This window comes from Limulus polyphemus, unplaced genomic scaffold (genome assembly GCF_000517525.1).
Source record: "Limulus polyphemus unplaced genomic scaffold, Limulus_polyphemus-2.1.2 Scaffold2245, whole genome shotgun sequence".
NCBI lineage: Eukaryota > Metazoa > Arthropoda > Merostomata > Xiphosura > Limulidae > Limulus > Limulus polyphemus.
The window spans coordinates 13,345-29,883 of record NW_013667855.1 but is presented as its reverse complement, the minus strand read 5'-3'; the positions used below and the strand labels follow the sequence as shown (position 1 = coordinate 29,883).

The 16,539-nt window shown below is 32.4% G+C and overlaps 1 protein-coding gene across 2 annotated transcripts in view; it reads left to right on the top strand.

The window, feature by feature from the left end:
* The window catches only part of LOC106466386 (methylosome subunit pICln-like), a 48,875-nt gene that overhangs the window by 23,829 nt on the left and 8,507 nt on the right, over positions 1-16,539 (top strand). For both annotated transcript variants that reach the window (XM_022394386.1, XM_013926669.2), the window contains exons 2-5: positions 872-1,042; positions 3,207-3,349; positions 4,926-5,015; positions 15,760-15,831. In XM_022394386.1, the coding sequence (XP_022250094.1) occupies positions 924-1,042; positions 3,207-3,349; positions 4,926-5,015; positions 15,760-15,831 (424 nt within the window). In that variant the 5' untranslated portion in view covers positions 872-923. The remainder of the gene's footprint in view (positions 1-871; positions 1,043-3,206; positions 3,350-4,925; positions 5,016-15,759; positions 15,832-16,539) is intronic.

The following is a 16,539-nucleotide window of genomic DNA, read 5'->3' as shown; positions in this document are numbered from 1 at the left end:
GCCACATTGTTACTAGGACAACTTGTGACATGGCAGTTTTTGTAACAAATACTGATTTTATGACAGGTACTTTTTAGATATATTGGTACTTTTGACAGGTACTTTTAAAATATCAATTTTAAATTGATTGGTGACAATGATAAAAAAATTATAATGGATCATAAATTGTATCATCATTTGGAAACCATTCAAAAATTACATAATGCTATGAGGACGAGAAGGTGTCTAAGCCAATATTATGATGTGTTACAGGGGGGTAAGGGGTGCTATAAACAGTGTTACATAAAACATAAGTTACAGTGAAAACAATTTAGGTCTACAAAAACATTTATTATAATCTAACATTCTTTGATTTGAATTCAAAATACCTTTAATAACTTGTTTAGTCAGATTTTACATGTATACTAAGCTAAGTACTTGTCAAACTTAATATTTTTTATCTCTATATACGAGATAAAATTTGTCAAACTGGAAAACTTTTGATTCCTCTCTGCAAGAAAGGGGTGAGGTTATGTCCTCTGGTTTTTGAATTAGTAGTGGTAAATCTAGAAACAAAATTCACCAATCACCAGAAACACGTGTAAGGTAACCTTTCATAACTTGGATGCCGTAACAAAAAGTCCATATCAAAAGCTGTCTGTAATGAAATTTCCCAGACTCATTTTGATGTAATACTGTTGTATTGTTCAAAAGAGGTTATTCTTAATTTTTACATTAATTTTGTGATAACAGGATGTGAAGAGATGCTATTATATTGTGTTTTTATGTAATCAGTTGTAACTACAGTTATCTGTATGATGCTCAAGTGTTTTTGTAGAACAGATTGTTTTTTATTTTGTTTTTCACAATTTTCAATATTTGTTTTCTATAGGAAAGAAGCGTGTGAGTCAGTGTCAGAACACACACACGTATTCTAGGAAGCAATGGTTGTTATCACCACATTTCCACCTCCCACAGAAGGAATCCGTCATCAAGAACCAAATATAGCGGCACATATTAAGTCAAAAGATTTAGGAAAAGGAACTCTCTACATAGCAGAGAGGTAAGCAATATACATATTTATGTAAAAACTGATAACCTTTCAATCATTATGTTAATCATATTGGATAAGAAATCTCACGTCATGACCTGCTAAGAGCTGCTGTTTCTCGGCTGTGTCAAGTCTCAACACCCAGGTTGCTAATGAAAAATGTGGTCCAAGAAAGTTTTCCTTTTTGTGAACATCTTTAAATGTAAGAAAGAGCTTGTTGTAGATTGTATTGAAATTGACAAAATTTGTATTTCTTCATAAAGGTGTTTGAGACTAGTTTTCAGCTAGATATAGCATTTGGGTGTTCTTTACCATATGACTTTTTGGTCATGATGTTAAATGTATTTACAGCTTATAACTGTATCAGCTGTTGTCTTTCATTAGGAAAGAATAGACAGATGTGTATATAAATATAATCTACAGTGTATGCTAAAATCACCTATCACATCGTACACATATTTATCAAAGAATATTTTCTATTCCCAGTGGTGATTTTAATTGTGCTTTGCAGTTGTGATAACCACTGGTCATATTCAATAAGCATGTACTGTCAAGAGTTTATAGATTGGAAGATGAAGGCCAGCTTAACGATGTATCCATATGTGGAAAATGTTTAGGGCTATTATGAACTTACACTTAACAAACTTTATTCAAAGATTCAATAAGATTTTTCAAAATTTATTTGTAAAAAATGTATCTGAATTTAAAGTTTAAGAGGTGGAAAAAAACTTGACATTGATGTTAAATGTCTAGTTTTGTCTTGTCACTCATTACATGTGGATGTAAGAAAGGTAGTAGTTTAACATTAAAAAATTGAAATAATGTTTGCAACCTATAGAATACCGTTAAATTTGTTTTTAAGCTAAGGAACCTAAGACAGAAATATTTTATGTAGAAGAAATAAAGAAATAATTGATAAAAAGAATTTGTACATGTATTTTTAATTCTTATACAATTCACATTATTTCAATCAAGGAATGAGCTTTTTTAAAATTAACATTCATATGCAAAAATATTCAAAAAATAATTCATTTTTTATCTTACATTGCCACAATTTGCTGAAAATCAGACAATCGTTATTTTAAAGAAATAATATTATAATAAAAAATATTCTAGCATCAGAATTTAAAAATCAAATGATGCTTGTATTTGTACAATAATGGCTTTCAGTTTGAAGATCCTACACTTTAGGAATAGCTATATCAGTGTTCTCGCAGATGATATATTATAGTATGACATAAATAGTTTTGTGTGTTTGTAAAAATAGTATGTTCACAAAATTTTGTCCACCATATATACAATTTAAACTAAAAACTACTTAATGTGTTTTTAACTTAGTATTTTAATTAGATATTTTTTGAAGTATTTACTTATTCATTCCTGTCTTAACACTTGTTTTTTCTCAGCTAGATGAGTCATACAAGAGTTTCTCCAACTTTCAATACTCTAGATTTATGACTGAACTTAGTATGTAGCCTTGTGGTTAGCATGTCAAGTTGCAGATTAGAAGGTCCAAGCTGCTGAACAGTTCATATGTGCTGCTGAATATGCCTTGCTTTTTCAGCTGTTGACCATTATAACAATGAGAGTCGATTCCACTTTTCAGTTAAGAGTAGCCTTTCTGGTAGCAAGTGTTGCTGACTGGCAAGCAGCTCTAAATTAAGAATGGCTATGCCTGAACTTCTGGATGTCTGACCCAGTTGTTAATCTTTTGTCATATATGGTGTTCTTCAGGCTGAAAATAACAAACACCTGATAAAAATTTAATGTAATTTGAACAAAAAATACTTATTAAACTATACCATCAAATGGAGAAATTATGAATGCCACTGTTAATCAAGCTAAGCAACTTCAAACACTTTTTCACAAATGAAAAAATATTAAGATGGCTTTATTAATCTGAAGAATGCCAGACAAACCCTTCATATTAAAATCATGTAAACTTTTGAGTTTTATTTGTCGTTATCACAATATTTGGGCTGATTGAAGTTGTTATAGCTGAGAAAATGTAGTTCTAAGCTGTTTTTTGGTAGTTACTCAATATGAGTATTGTTTTTATATGACTATTATACTATGTAGGTGTTATGTTGTTACAGGAATTGATTTTTCATTAATTAAAATCAGTTTACTTTAATAATATATAGATTATATTTTTCCCTCTACATTAAACATTTAGTCGAGTTTCTTGGGTTGGAGAGAGTGGTCAAGGATTTTCTTTGGAGTATCCATCTATCACACTTCATGCAGTTTCTCGAGATTTGAATGCTTTTCCCCGCGAATGTCTGTATTTAATGATTGATGCTGATTTGGAAACCAACGGTATGTTTCTGTTATTTATATTGCAGTATGATCTGTTTATTAATTTTGTGCAATTATCATTGCAACAGGGTCTTTGTATCACACCTTTGTATCATTGGTAATTTTACATATTTTGATACTTGTCTTTATACAGGAATAAAAGGTTCAGATATTTTAACCAAGTTCTTTCATTTCACATATGTAATATTAATGTTAAGATCACAGTCTAGGAGTCTGAATTTGTACACTGAGTAGGTTATTACAGCATAATGAAATAAGTAAATAAATATGTGTGTGTAAAATAAAGAAATACACTATTGGTGATGTGTAACATAAAAATAAATTTTGAAGGGAAAGTAAACTTACCAATTATTTTGTCTTCAGCATCAGTACAGAATTGTCTTCATTCACTTTGTGCTGTAAATTATAAATGTATTTTTGTGTTCGGATTGAGGAGAGGCTAAGAACTAAAAAAAAGTTACATAGGCTAAGACAATTTGTGTTTGAATTGAGTGCATGAAGTAAGTAAATTATTAGGAGGTTTGAGGTTGAATGATCCTCATACTTCAAGCCATGTATTATTGCTAAATAAAGCTAAGAACAGATGGAAGAAATACATAAATTTACTGAAATTAAAGAATGTTTTAAAACTTAAATTTAGCTCCCAATTTAGGCTTTACAAATCAGAAATACAAAAATTCATGCAAGTCTCATCATGAATGAATGTAAACAAGATCTTCTATTTTTTAAGAAATATTTATTGTTTTACTCAAACTTTTCAAAGTTAATAGGATGACAATAAGAATAAGTGATTGTCACATGAATAGGTTTCACACTAATAATATATTGTAATTTTCAAAACAATAAATTGTACTGCATGGTATGAAGAAGCAAAGAAATTTTCTGTAATTTCAAATAAACCCAAAAATTATTAAAACTAAATAAACTGAATCAGAAATTATTTTAAGACTTGAAATGCCAATGAAAGTAAATTTACTATCACGTACAATAGTGATAATTGGTAGTCGTTCTTCCAGTCTTCTGTTTTGGAACTGCTATTTAACTATACTAAAGAACCCATAGATTGTGACTTAACATTTCTTTAAAACAATTATGTATGTTTATTTTACATTTACAGACCAAAATTAACCTGATCAGCATGTTTATGGAATTTGTGATAGTCCCTATGTTCTTCATAGTTTATTACAAAATGTCCTAAATTTTTCATGAAATTTTAACATGATTTTCATGTAACTACTCCATTTCCTTTCAAAGATTTTGAATTACAAGTAACAGTTTGTACACTAGCATAATTCATGGTCTAATTGTTTATGTTGTTAACTATCATAAACTAATTCTTAAAACCCTTAATTTTACTGCTTTACATTTTCAATCTTACTTGTACAGAACTTCTAAATTTTATGCTAATTATCCAAGAAGTTGATGTCTTTTTGATTAAATAACCAGCAATAACAGTGAGGTGACAACAAAACAGCAAATGACTGATTAGACATATGTATTATCACCTAACTATATGTGAAGAATAGTTATTATAGGATAGGAAAATATTTCTATATCATGATTTTTTTGGGTTCAGATGAAGAGGAAGGACAACAGGAAGAGAATGAAAGAACTGTAGAAAACAAGACCTCCGAGGTTCGCTTTGTTCCTGAAAACACTGGAGTTTGTAAGTGTAAATATTAAAGTTTTTCTTCACTTCCCAATGGACATAATGAAAGTTCTTTAACATGCGATATTTTATTTTGGATAAATTAAACTTTTTTTATTGATTATTCCTGTCACTTTAGCATTTCTTAGGTCATGAGCTGCTAATGGAAAAGAAATTATGCTAAAACAAAATACTATTTAGTAACACAATTTAAACAATGTTACGATATTACTTATACATTTTCAAACTCATGTTTTTTATATAAACTTAATAAACTTTTTACCCTAAAAAACAGAAATAATAAAAACATCATCAGATGTCGGCTAATTGAATACGTCTTTCATTGTTGGAAAAAAAAATACTTTAAGAATACACAATATTTGTCCAAATATGTAGGAAGTATAAAGAAATATCAGAACTGTCAAGATGGAGTACTTACTTTAAATATTTTTCTAACAGAAAAAATTTGTATTTTTTCTCCAGAAATTGAGTTAGGGGCCATGTGAATCTCTGTTTAGAGTCTGTTTTTAAGTCCTGATGGTACTTTGTTATTTTTCTATTTACAGAATTAAAAGATTTTGAAATTATCTCTGTAGTAAAAGGAATATTATCGTAATGGTTAGAAGTATAGTGTGAGCCAAAATGCTCATATTAATTCCTTTTCTTTACATCTCTGCTGTGTTACGTGATACTTTTTTGTATAGGTCTACATGCGAATGCATACACAGCGATATCCCTTTAAACAGGAATCTTGCACAACCGGGTTTCAACAAAACAGCCAACTGTTCAGTCAGAATTGTTTCCTCTGGTAACATTATCAAACAAAGAGTATGGATAAAATTAAACACAGCTTCAGTGAAATGGATACACAGCTTACACCATTAATAAAGTCAAAAATAAAAGTGGAAAGAAAAAGTAATCTAAAAATCTTTCTCTCACTTTATCACTACCATTTGTCAATGGTAACCCAGAAGAAAATAAATACTAAAGTGCAGCAATTTTAATGTGAGAATTTTACAAAAGACAGATATTACACTTAAAACACTTTTTTTTTGGTAAAATCAGCATTTCATCCTGTTCCTTGTCTAGGTGAAAACTTAAGAACAGAATGATAAATGCACTTTAAACAATCATTGTTCATAGACTAACATGTATATTGTACGGACAAAATTATATCAGTGATATGTTTGATGTAAACTTGTGTGTCAGGAAACCATCGGAGTGCAACACGTGCTGAATATCCAGGAGCAGCAGCTGCCTTGTTTTTGCTGAATAGTTCACAGTAAATTTAATTTTTCCATGAAATTCATTCATGAGTCCAGACAAAAAATATGCCATCTATTTATCTTTTATATAATACTCGTGTTAGAGAACCTTTAGAGAGAAGAAAAGTTCCAAGAAAGTGCATAAAAATGATGGTAAAAGAGGTGTGAAAGAAAACACTAAATACAGACAAACCCCAAGTTATGTTAAATGTTACGTTACTTTAATTCATATTAATACTCTGTGAAATCCAAAATCGTACTTGGATTTCACAATTGAAGTATAAAGCAATCTAAACCTTAAGTAGTGGAGCCAATGGTACACTCTTAGATTTATTAACTTACTGTGAACCAGTGCTATTATAATTAGTACTGTGAATAATTGCTACAACACAATTTAGATTTCGATTGCTTAATGTAAACACAACAACAACTTTAAGCTAGAGGTATGTTCACAAGTCACTTAGGCTCAACTTAATGTAACAATAAAAGTAAAAGTATAAAGAAAATACAGCAGAAACTAAATGTTACTACCAAATATCTACTGAAATGCAATTGAAAAACCAGCAGACAACTAAGGAGAAATGAAAATTATGTAATTTATTATTAAATCTCTGTGAAATTATGCAAATTCTGCTCTCCTAAACCCCAACACTGTCTTAAATATACTGATAAACTTTCCAGTTTCTACAAGTGAAAACATTGATTGATTCTTGTTAGATCAGTTAGCCAACAGGTTATGAAGACCATTCCATTCACAACTATTATCCAGTTTTGGCAATAAAAATGCTTGGCTCATTTATTAAAAACAACATTGTTATTCCCACAAGTGAACTAGATAAGCAGCTTTGGCCTTCACCTATACTTCCATTAACCACATAAGGAAAGTTAAAATTAGTAACCGACTTAAATGCAGTGTGTTGAACCAAGGAAATATGAAAAAAAAATTTTTTACTTTTTAACTAAAGAGGTGGAAAACATGTATGTCCCTATAGTGCACAACATATGCAATTTCAAACAAATACAGCTAATAGTCTGCTTTATCTAATACCGTGTAATAGATATCTAGGAGGGCCCTGTCTTTTTTGGGTTGATATGGGGGTGGTGGCATGTTTAATAGCATTGTCCTTTTTTCTTTTTTTATATATTGGAGATCGAGAAGTAGTTACTGTTAGTTATGCCTCATACACTGAATGGTGATTCCATTTGTATGGTGTGTGGTTCCATGGCTGTTCAGATGAAGATTGTGTTAACTTGGGTTTGGACCCATCAGCAATATAAATTTTTTCTCTTTTAACCTGCCATTTGTGCCAATGTAATATTAAGCTGATGCGTGTGGGAGGATCATAAGTGCATATCACAGCCTATTTACAAAGTTACATTCATTATTATCAATGTATGTAAATAAGCTTGGCATCAAAACATAATTAATAATTCAAAGTTTTATATATTATCGAAGTTTTAATATCAAAAGAAAATATTTAAATAAATTCTTGATCTTAACTTCTCTGTATCATAATGTCTGCTCCACACTGCCTATTTTAGATTCTATTTTTACTCCTATATGATCTTCTGATGTCCCAGTAATTACACATTTATTACATAAATATTATCAATCAAGAATACATATTTCTAGCCTTCAAGCTTTTTTCTTTGCTGAGATATAAAAAGAAAAGTCAAATCCACATGCTACACCCCCTTCTGTCTCATGCTAGCTAGCTGTCTCATGCTAGCTTTTGGTTTTTACCATAAGAAAGAACAGGTTGATTGTGTACAAGATTCATTAGAGGGCCAGTTGAATTATAGTTGTTTTAGGATATTGTATTATGTTACTTTTATATGTTTTGTGCTCTAAAATTTATGTTTGAAAGCTCAAAGAATTTTTATTTGAAGAACTAACTTAGTGAAAAAAATGAGGACTTGCTCAGTTATAGTTTGCATTTGGGAGCATCACATGGGCCTTGTACTTTGTTTGTGGTGATTACAACCTGTGGCTAATTACTTTCAACTGTATTTATTGTTTTATGATGAGAGGATTAGTGCTCCAGTAGGTACTAAATACAACAAGTGAACCACAAACTTACAAAAAATAGATGTAAAAAGGTTAACAGTTAAAAACTATGAAAATAAAAACTACATGAAACAAGGGAGTTGTGCATCAGAAGAAGAAAACAAGATAGTGTTCATTTTATTTCATATTTTTCAATATTCCACTTCATTGTACATCAATCATGATTTAGGATTTCATTATAGTTAGTGTTAGGGTAGAAAAAATAGATAAAGTATAAGGTTTTACCAAAAAAAACTTTATATTCTTTAGGATGTTTTAGAGGTTATGCTAATGAAATATGAAACTGTAAGATGAAAAAAAAATTCTTATCATAAAATTCATCTTTCACTCAGTAAAGGCTTCAGAAATTCAATGCCAAATCTTTAGAAAATTCTCATTTTTTGTGTACATCAGACCATTCATGTTTAGTAAAAGCTTGTCAAGTTTCATGAAGTTACGTGCAGTAAATTCATAATTATAGTAAATATTAATTCTCCAGTATGGGGTTGGTCTCGTAGACTGACCCTGTGCACCTAGGGTTAATTCCAAGAATTGTTGACTGAGATATGTAGTGTATTGATTATTTAGCAAGTGTAATGCCTTTGCTAAGCCAGTTATATGTTGCAATGTCAAGCCCAAACATTGTAATTTTGGTGTCCTGCTTCTGCCCTTTAGATTATAAATAAACAGTATCCTGCAACAGAAACAACGGTTTAATATGAATTATGTACAATACATCTACATATGTGTGTAATCTTGGTTCATCTGAGACATCAGCATATTAACACACCAGATCTTGCTGATTTGAGTGTTGAATGTGTAGCAGTGAGAGGCTGAGATGCTTGCATTTGCTGCTACTTCTCCCCCTAAACATCAATGGTGTAGTGAAAAGGGGTTGGAGAGATGTGTTACTGCTTTAGAAAGTGATATGTAGAAATTATCAGTAGCTATTTCATTTTGTATTTCATAACCATCTTTACAAAAAATGTCCAAAAGTTTGGTCAAATGGATAATTTCATGTCTGTATATGATACATTTCTCTTGAACATCTTTACAAAACAAACCAAAGTTTCTTTGAAGCTTTCACATCCTACAGGTGCAGACGACCTGTAATAACATGTAATAGAAAATCAGTGGCTTGCTCAGAGGTTATGAAATTGGTAAAGGTTATCTGAAACCTGCCTTTTGGCTGATTCTGGTTTGGTCAGCAATCATGTAATGTGTGATAACAGCTTTTATGGCTACATAATCAGTGGCTTTGAATATGTGCAAAAATGCTTTCATTTGTTTTTCTTTCTTCTTTTTTTTTGTTTTAAATATAGATGTTTCCCATAATAGACCTAGTGAAAAGGCAAGCAAAGATTTCAGTGATCTGATTCTTAATGGTTGCTTTAGTTGTGAATTAATGGATCCCAAATCTATTGTAAAGATGAACTAATATTAATTGCTTACTTTGACTTTCACCACCAGTATTTACATATATTTCAGTCTCCTTGCAAAATCTGGAAGTAACAAGCAGAACATGCTGTGATCCTGATGGGTCACTAGAAATAGGTGTTCCAGAATGTGTGTCCTCAGGTACTTTACTTGTGATGGAGTAGTAGTATGCTGTTCCATAGAGCTGAGCAATTAGTGGTATCTGCCAATCAATTAATCAAAAGCCTCAATTAGTACAATGTTCCTTAAATTTCTTTTAAGTACAAGCAAAGAAAAAATAATTGGTGGCAGATGTTGCCAGCCACTTGCCTTCCCTCTAATCAACAGTTTAAAATTACTGACAGTGGCAGATAGCCTTTGTAGCTTTGCCGTAACAAAGACAGGGAGAGCAAGTTTGATGGCAATGGGAATAAACCCCGAGATGTTCAAATCACCAAAGCTGCACAAACTTGAAGTAAAAATAATAAACAACTAATCAGGCTAAATTGGGTAGAGAAAAGATAACCCATTATGTAGCTTTGTGCTAAACAATATACAAATGTAATAGCAATATTTCAATTACTTGGATAGTTGTAAACATCCTCGACCAGGCCCCCTTTCTCTCTCTCTCTCTCTTTTTTTAACATTTTCAAGAATTTATTAAAAAGAAGATCCTAAATTAGTACAGCAACAAGCTCATAAACCAGACAAAATCATAGCAGCAGCCGTGTTTACCTCACAGTATAAGCGTAAAAACTTTAATAAAGTAACGACAAATATCTATTAAATCTATGAAGTAACAAATACATATTAATTATTACTCAAATTGTTATTTCAGTCGTTCTTAATGTATCAAGTGTCTATATGCAAAGAAATGAAGATATAGCCTAAAGATGCTTTACGGCATAACCAAGTTTCATTCGCCCGGGCTCCTGAGTAATTGCCTCCTTTGCCAAAAATAGTAATAACTAGAAATTCTAGAAATTTAATTATAATTTCGATTAGGTAACTGTTGAAGTGATTGATAATAGTAATAATCATAAGCCTTAATTTCAATTGATTGATTTAATTGTAATTTTAATGATTGATTGGTTTAGGTGACACACTAATCAGTGTAATCATAGGTTACTAATTAATTAATTAAATTGCATTGCTCTACTATCCCAATATTGTGGTCTCAATAGGCTGTGATTCATTTTACAAATAGGCACATCTTCTGGTAGCTTTTGCAGTTTTAGTTGTGTTGGTAAACTGTGCATAGCACTCGACACAGTGACATGATATACAACTTCATTCTCAGAATTCATCTTGTTACCTAAAAAATGCATGAACCTTAATTAAATCTGTGTACAATTTAAGCAAATTTTAAATTTTATGTGTGTGTATATATATATATATTACAATTTTTAAATAAGTTTAACAGGCATAATTGAATTAAATATAATCCATACAGATTAATCAGTATAGAGGCTAGGCCTTATCATATCATATACTCATAGAGCCTACTATAAGATTATTATTATTATACAATTGTAATTACTATGATAATCTAATATCTCTAATGTTATAGTTAAACCTCTGTTTAAGTTGGGCCATATGTAGACGTAGCTTACTTTTAAATAACTCGTAGTACATTTTTGAGGTAATTTGCTCTTCACTATTGAGCCCAATCCCCACAAGCAGCTACTTTATTCCCATTTGTATCAATGAATTAAAGTAATTTTCTTGCACTTGGGAAACCAGTTGAATCATACACTCATTTTTATAACAAAATTTGATGTAACTTCAAATCTGTGTTCCATGAGCACCTGTGGCCATGTTGTTCGTATTATGGCTTTTCATTGGGGGGATAGCTGACTTCATTGGTTTCCTGTGCTGTCAATTAACTCACCATTTCACACAGATATGAAGAATCTGAAAATTAAGCCTTTGCACCTGTCTCATAGTCTGTTTTAAGCACTTCAACTTTTCGAGGAATCTGTACTGCAGTTTATCCAGTTACCATACCTTATAAACCCAATATAGCAGTTATAAATAAGGACAAAAAGTTGAGATATTGTCTTTGTAACACTGCATGGAGAAATACTTGATAATTAATATAGTCTATTCTAAATGAAACTAATAGATAATTTGACTTTAGCAGATAGAATGACGAAACATTATTCTCAACGATATCTTACCTTCTCTCACAAAATAGCTTTTCTCGATTAGTACTGTTCTCGAACGGTGCATATTTTCAATGCTCCACTACAAGCCTTCCACCTTTACTTCTGCATATCCACATGCAAATGATCATGCAGCAGCTCTCCACCAATAGGAGCACAATACAACTTCTATTGTAACCAGCACCCTCTTCACATTTGCACTCATTAATCACTTCTCACTTGGCAATAGTACTGTACAGACATACTGCTTTTTGTTCGTGGATCTGTCAACATTTTCTTTATATTATAGACTTAGTTTTTCTTTACTATTTATTTAAATTTTTGTGTTTTGTAATTGTGAAAGGTTGCTTTTCTTACTTTTTCAGGGGCCTTTTTAGCTAGTTTATTGTGGATTCCACTCTGTAGCAAGTGGTGCCTGACCAGGTATACTTTTTTTTTTAAAATCTGCACTGACCATGCTTGATGTCAATTACATTGTAGTTCTTCCTACTGTGAACCTGATGTGTAATTCCAAATGCTGCTGTGTGTTGGCTGTGTGTGGCATTCTGTTGGTGTTGGTGGCTTATAGCACTTCCTACCATGGACCTGATGTACAATTCCAGATGCTGCCAGGTTTTTAGATTAACCCCGTCGACACTGTAGCTCTTCTTTTCAAAATAGGGTATCACAGTCAAACATTGCACTGTTTCTGCCAATGTAATCCTCTGGACTCTCCAATGTGTTTTTTCCTCCTTTCTTCTAGTGTATTATGGGAGTCCTTACCACTTACCAGTTCCTAGCTACTTAGGTGGTGGACCATGGAGGCCTGTCCTCATGAGTGATGAATCCTACCACTCAGTTGAGAGTAGTACAGTGGCATTCTGTAGGTGTTGGTGGCGTATAGCACTTCCTACCATGGACCTGACGTACAATTCCAGATGCTGCCAGGTTTTGATTGAAGCACTCCGCCATGTCACAAATATATATATATATTTCTATCATTGCAGTTTGCCCATTTGGTTGAGATGTTCCTCGTACCTATCATCCTCCTGATGTACATTCCTGATGGGTCTGGTGTTGGTTGGAGATAGTCCAGCTAAGTAAATCCTCACGTGTGCTGGTTGGTATCCCACCTCCTACCATTTGTTGGATGTCGGTTCCCGGCAGACCAAGTGTTGGTTGTAGCTGGATGCAGAACGTTTTCCCACTTATGCACAGGTGGGTATCCTCCTCCTACTGTGGACTGGAATTACCATACCCATTGCTGCCAGGTTTTGGATTGGAGATGTCATCCTGTTGGGGCTTTCCACGATCTTATCATCCACTGGATGTTGGTTTCTGGTGGATCTGGTGTTGGTTGTGTTGGAAATGCGTGCAAGTGAAGACAGATTTTAGTACAGAAGCTTGTCTTTCCTACCAGTTCCCATTTTGAGGTGAAGAGGTAGGTGATCCTCAACCGACCATGGATCTGATGTACCATTTGATATACCACCTGTCCTGTCATGCCCTAGCTATTTGACACCCATGAGTCCCATTAATGAATCATACATATTCTGGAATTCCTTCATATTTTTCCACCTTCTATGTTTGCGACACAAAAGAGCAAAGAGTATACCTGAATCAGTTGTGGTACGATCTCCCGCTGAGTTGTGATGCTTTCTTCTTTGGTTCCATGCCTCCTGGTCTCTCTTTGGGCACTTCCTAAAGGGGGAATATTTTTTTCATTGGTCCTCCACCAGTTCAATGTGGGATTCTAGCTATTTTGTGAATGGAAGTAAGATATCATATCGTAAGTTAGCATTTTCCTACACTAAAAATGTATTTCTGATAGATACTTACTTCCACTCTCATTTCCCACCCAGCCTCTCCACTTCCAGTAATATATGGTGGAGGTCTTCTGACCAATCTCATCAAAGTGATTAATGAGTGCAGATGTGAAAAGGGTGCTAGTTACAATAGGAGTTGTGTCATGCTCCTATTGGTGGAGAGCTGCTGCATGATCATTTGTATGGGGATGTTCAGAAGCAGGAAGTGGACGGTTAGTGGTAGAATGTTGAACATCTATGCCAATAGAAGGCAGTGCTAATCGAAAAAAGCTATTTGTTAGAAAAGATAAGTATCTATTAGAAATACATTTTCAGTGTAGGAAAATGCCGACTTCCATAAACACCATGTGGTCCATGTCATCCACTAAAGTTTTACAAATACTGCCTAAACAATCCCTGAAAATTAATTTACCTGTTCTAATGAAGTTGTATGCATATTGTAATAGTACAGTATCATCTTAACATTACATATTTACTTTTTCTAGTATGTACAGGTGATTACAAAGAAAACCTTATTTACTTGTAATGAACATTATAACTTACTTTTTTTGTGGTTACAATTTTAAACCATTATGTTTTCCCAATTTTTGACTATGACGAAAGAAAAGTTTACTTGGTATTCAATAGAATCCTTAAGAATGCTGTATATGATGTTAAAGCTGAATAATCAAACAAAATTTCTTTTATCATAGTAGACAGGGTGAAATAAACCTTCCACAACTTTACCCAAATCATCAACCCATCTACACACATGCAGTGGGAGTAAACCTTCCACAACTTTATCCATACTATCAACCCATCTACACACATGCAGTGGGAAGGGTTGATGATTTGGGTAAAGTTGTGGGAGGTTTGTTTCTTGTGTGTTTGTAGATGGTAGGAATGGACTCATGGGAAGTTTTCACTACTGTAAATAGTACCTATTACAAATAAGCTTGTCCTTTGGTCATAAGTTATAGAAATTTTATAGGCATGTTTAGCAGAGTTCTGAAGATATTACTGCCCTAAACATAAAATACTTAGTATCTGATCTTAACAACAGACGTTTAATTCTGTATTTAACTTTTACTGTTTTTTTGTGTTTATGTTGTTTTTTTAAGAAGATGAATCAGATTTAAACTTGCATAATGCTGCTTCTGTAACAATTTTTTGGCTTTAGAGCATTTTGTTGTTGTTGTGTAACAAAACCTAAAGTTAAACCTGTGTATTAGTTTTGAAAAATTAATGAGAGAAATAAATATATAAACAAGATGAATAATTTGTTTCAATCTATATATATAAAGACGAAATGTATGTTTGTTTGCATCCTAATTCCTCCAAGCCTATTGGGCCAATCTCAATCAAAATTTGTATATAAACACTATGAACTATAGGGGATGTACTTAGAGGGTCAAAATTGAACTCAACCCTATTTCTATTTTATAAAGCATGTTGGTTAATTACTCCTAGCTTATTGAGTCAGTCTCAAACAATCTTGGCAGGTTGATGCTTTAGACAATGTTCTATGTTCTAAAGGGATTCAAGGTCAAAGTATGAAAGCTGCTGGATTGTTTCTCAAACACCCAAGCTTTTCTCATGGTCATTGATATATAGGGTGTTCAAGGGTGGGATCACCTCAAAATATTTATTTGTTGGTAGATGGAAAGCAAACTGCAAATGTTGTTTATGAAAAAGCTTTGTTATAATTTTAAAATTATGATATAAGTTTATGTTAAGTTAATACTCTGAAACATATGATTGCTGTTAAACTTGCATTGTTTTAATAAGTTTAAACACTCCCCATTCAGCTTGTAATATATATATATAAATATCCATCAGCCTGAGTTGTTTCTACTGCCAGTCCTGTTGGCAAATACATTCTCATTCCACATCTCAACTGGCTTATTTGAGTATTCTAAACTTAAGCAGTAGCCAGGAATGCTGGAAGTTCTTTTAAGTAGATTTTTTTTTCTTAAGAGTTGAGAATACAGACTTCATAAGATTGGTATACACTTACATATTGGTGTTATAATTTTGTTGTCTATTATCATTTAAATTGTACTCATATTTGCTTATGTCTTCTAGTGGATGCAATGTTCAAAGCTATGATGGATTGTCAAGCCTTACATCCTGATGAAGATGACTCATTTTCAGAAGGTAATTATATGTATGTTTGTGCTGTGGATAAACAAGAACACGTACATTGCTGTGCAAAAATGTTAGGACAAGAGAATATTTTGTCATTCTTTCCATTTTATGGGGCTAATTCTTCTATGATATTACAGAATTTAAATTTCAACACTATGGTAATGGTTCACTGATCCCTGTTGACAACTGAATGAGCCAGGGTGAAAATACTTATCATTCTTTAGAATTCCCATATACTTGTACCAAAAGCATGTCATAATGGTTCTGCTTGAATGAACATACTGATCAAATTTAGAGTCTGAAATAACTGTCATGGTACTCCCTGCAGTGTCAACTATATAGAAAGAAGCTAGCAAGGAGCAAGCATATGGTACAGGTATATGATAGAAGAAATCAATTTAATAGTACTCTACAAATAAACCTTGATAAAAACAGTGTTTAACACTACATATTAAATTTTGTTGTCATGCCACAGCCCAAAAAGCATAGAGAATTATCAGTAGAGCAGAGTTTGCATAAAAGTTTTATGTGATGCTGGTTGAACTCTCCAACAAATTGCTGCAAATTGAAATGCTCCCCAAACACTGTCAAGTACACCATAAATCATGAGACCAATACATGTAAATTTGAAAATGTGAAAGGAAGAGATAGAACACCTAAACTCAATGATACTGATGTTAAGTATCTTTGTTTATGCAGTCTTCGAGACAGAAGGAA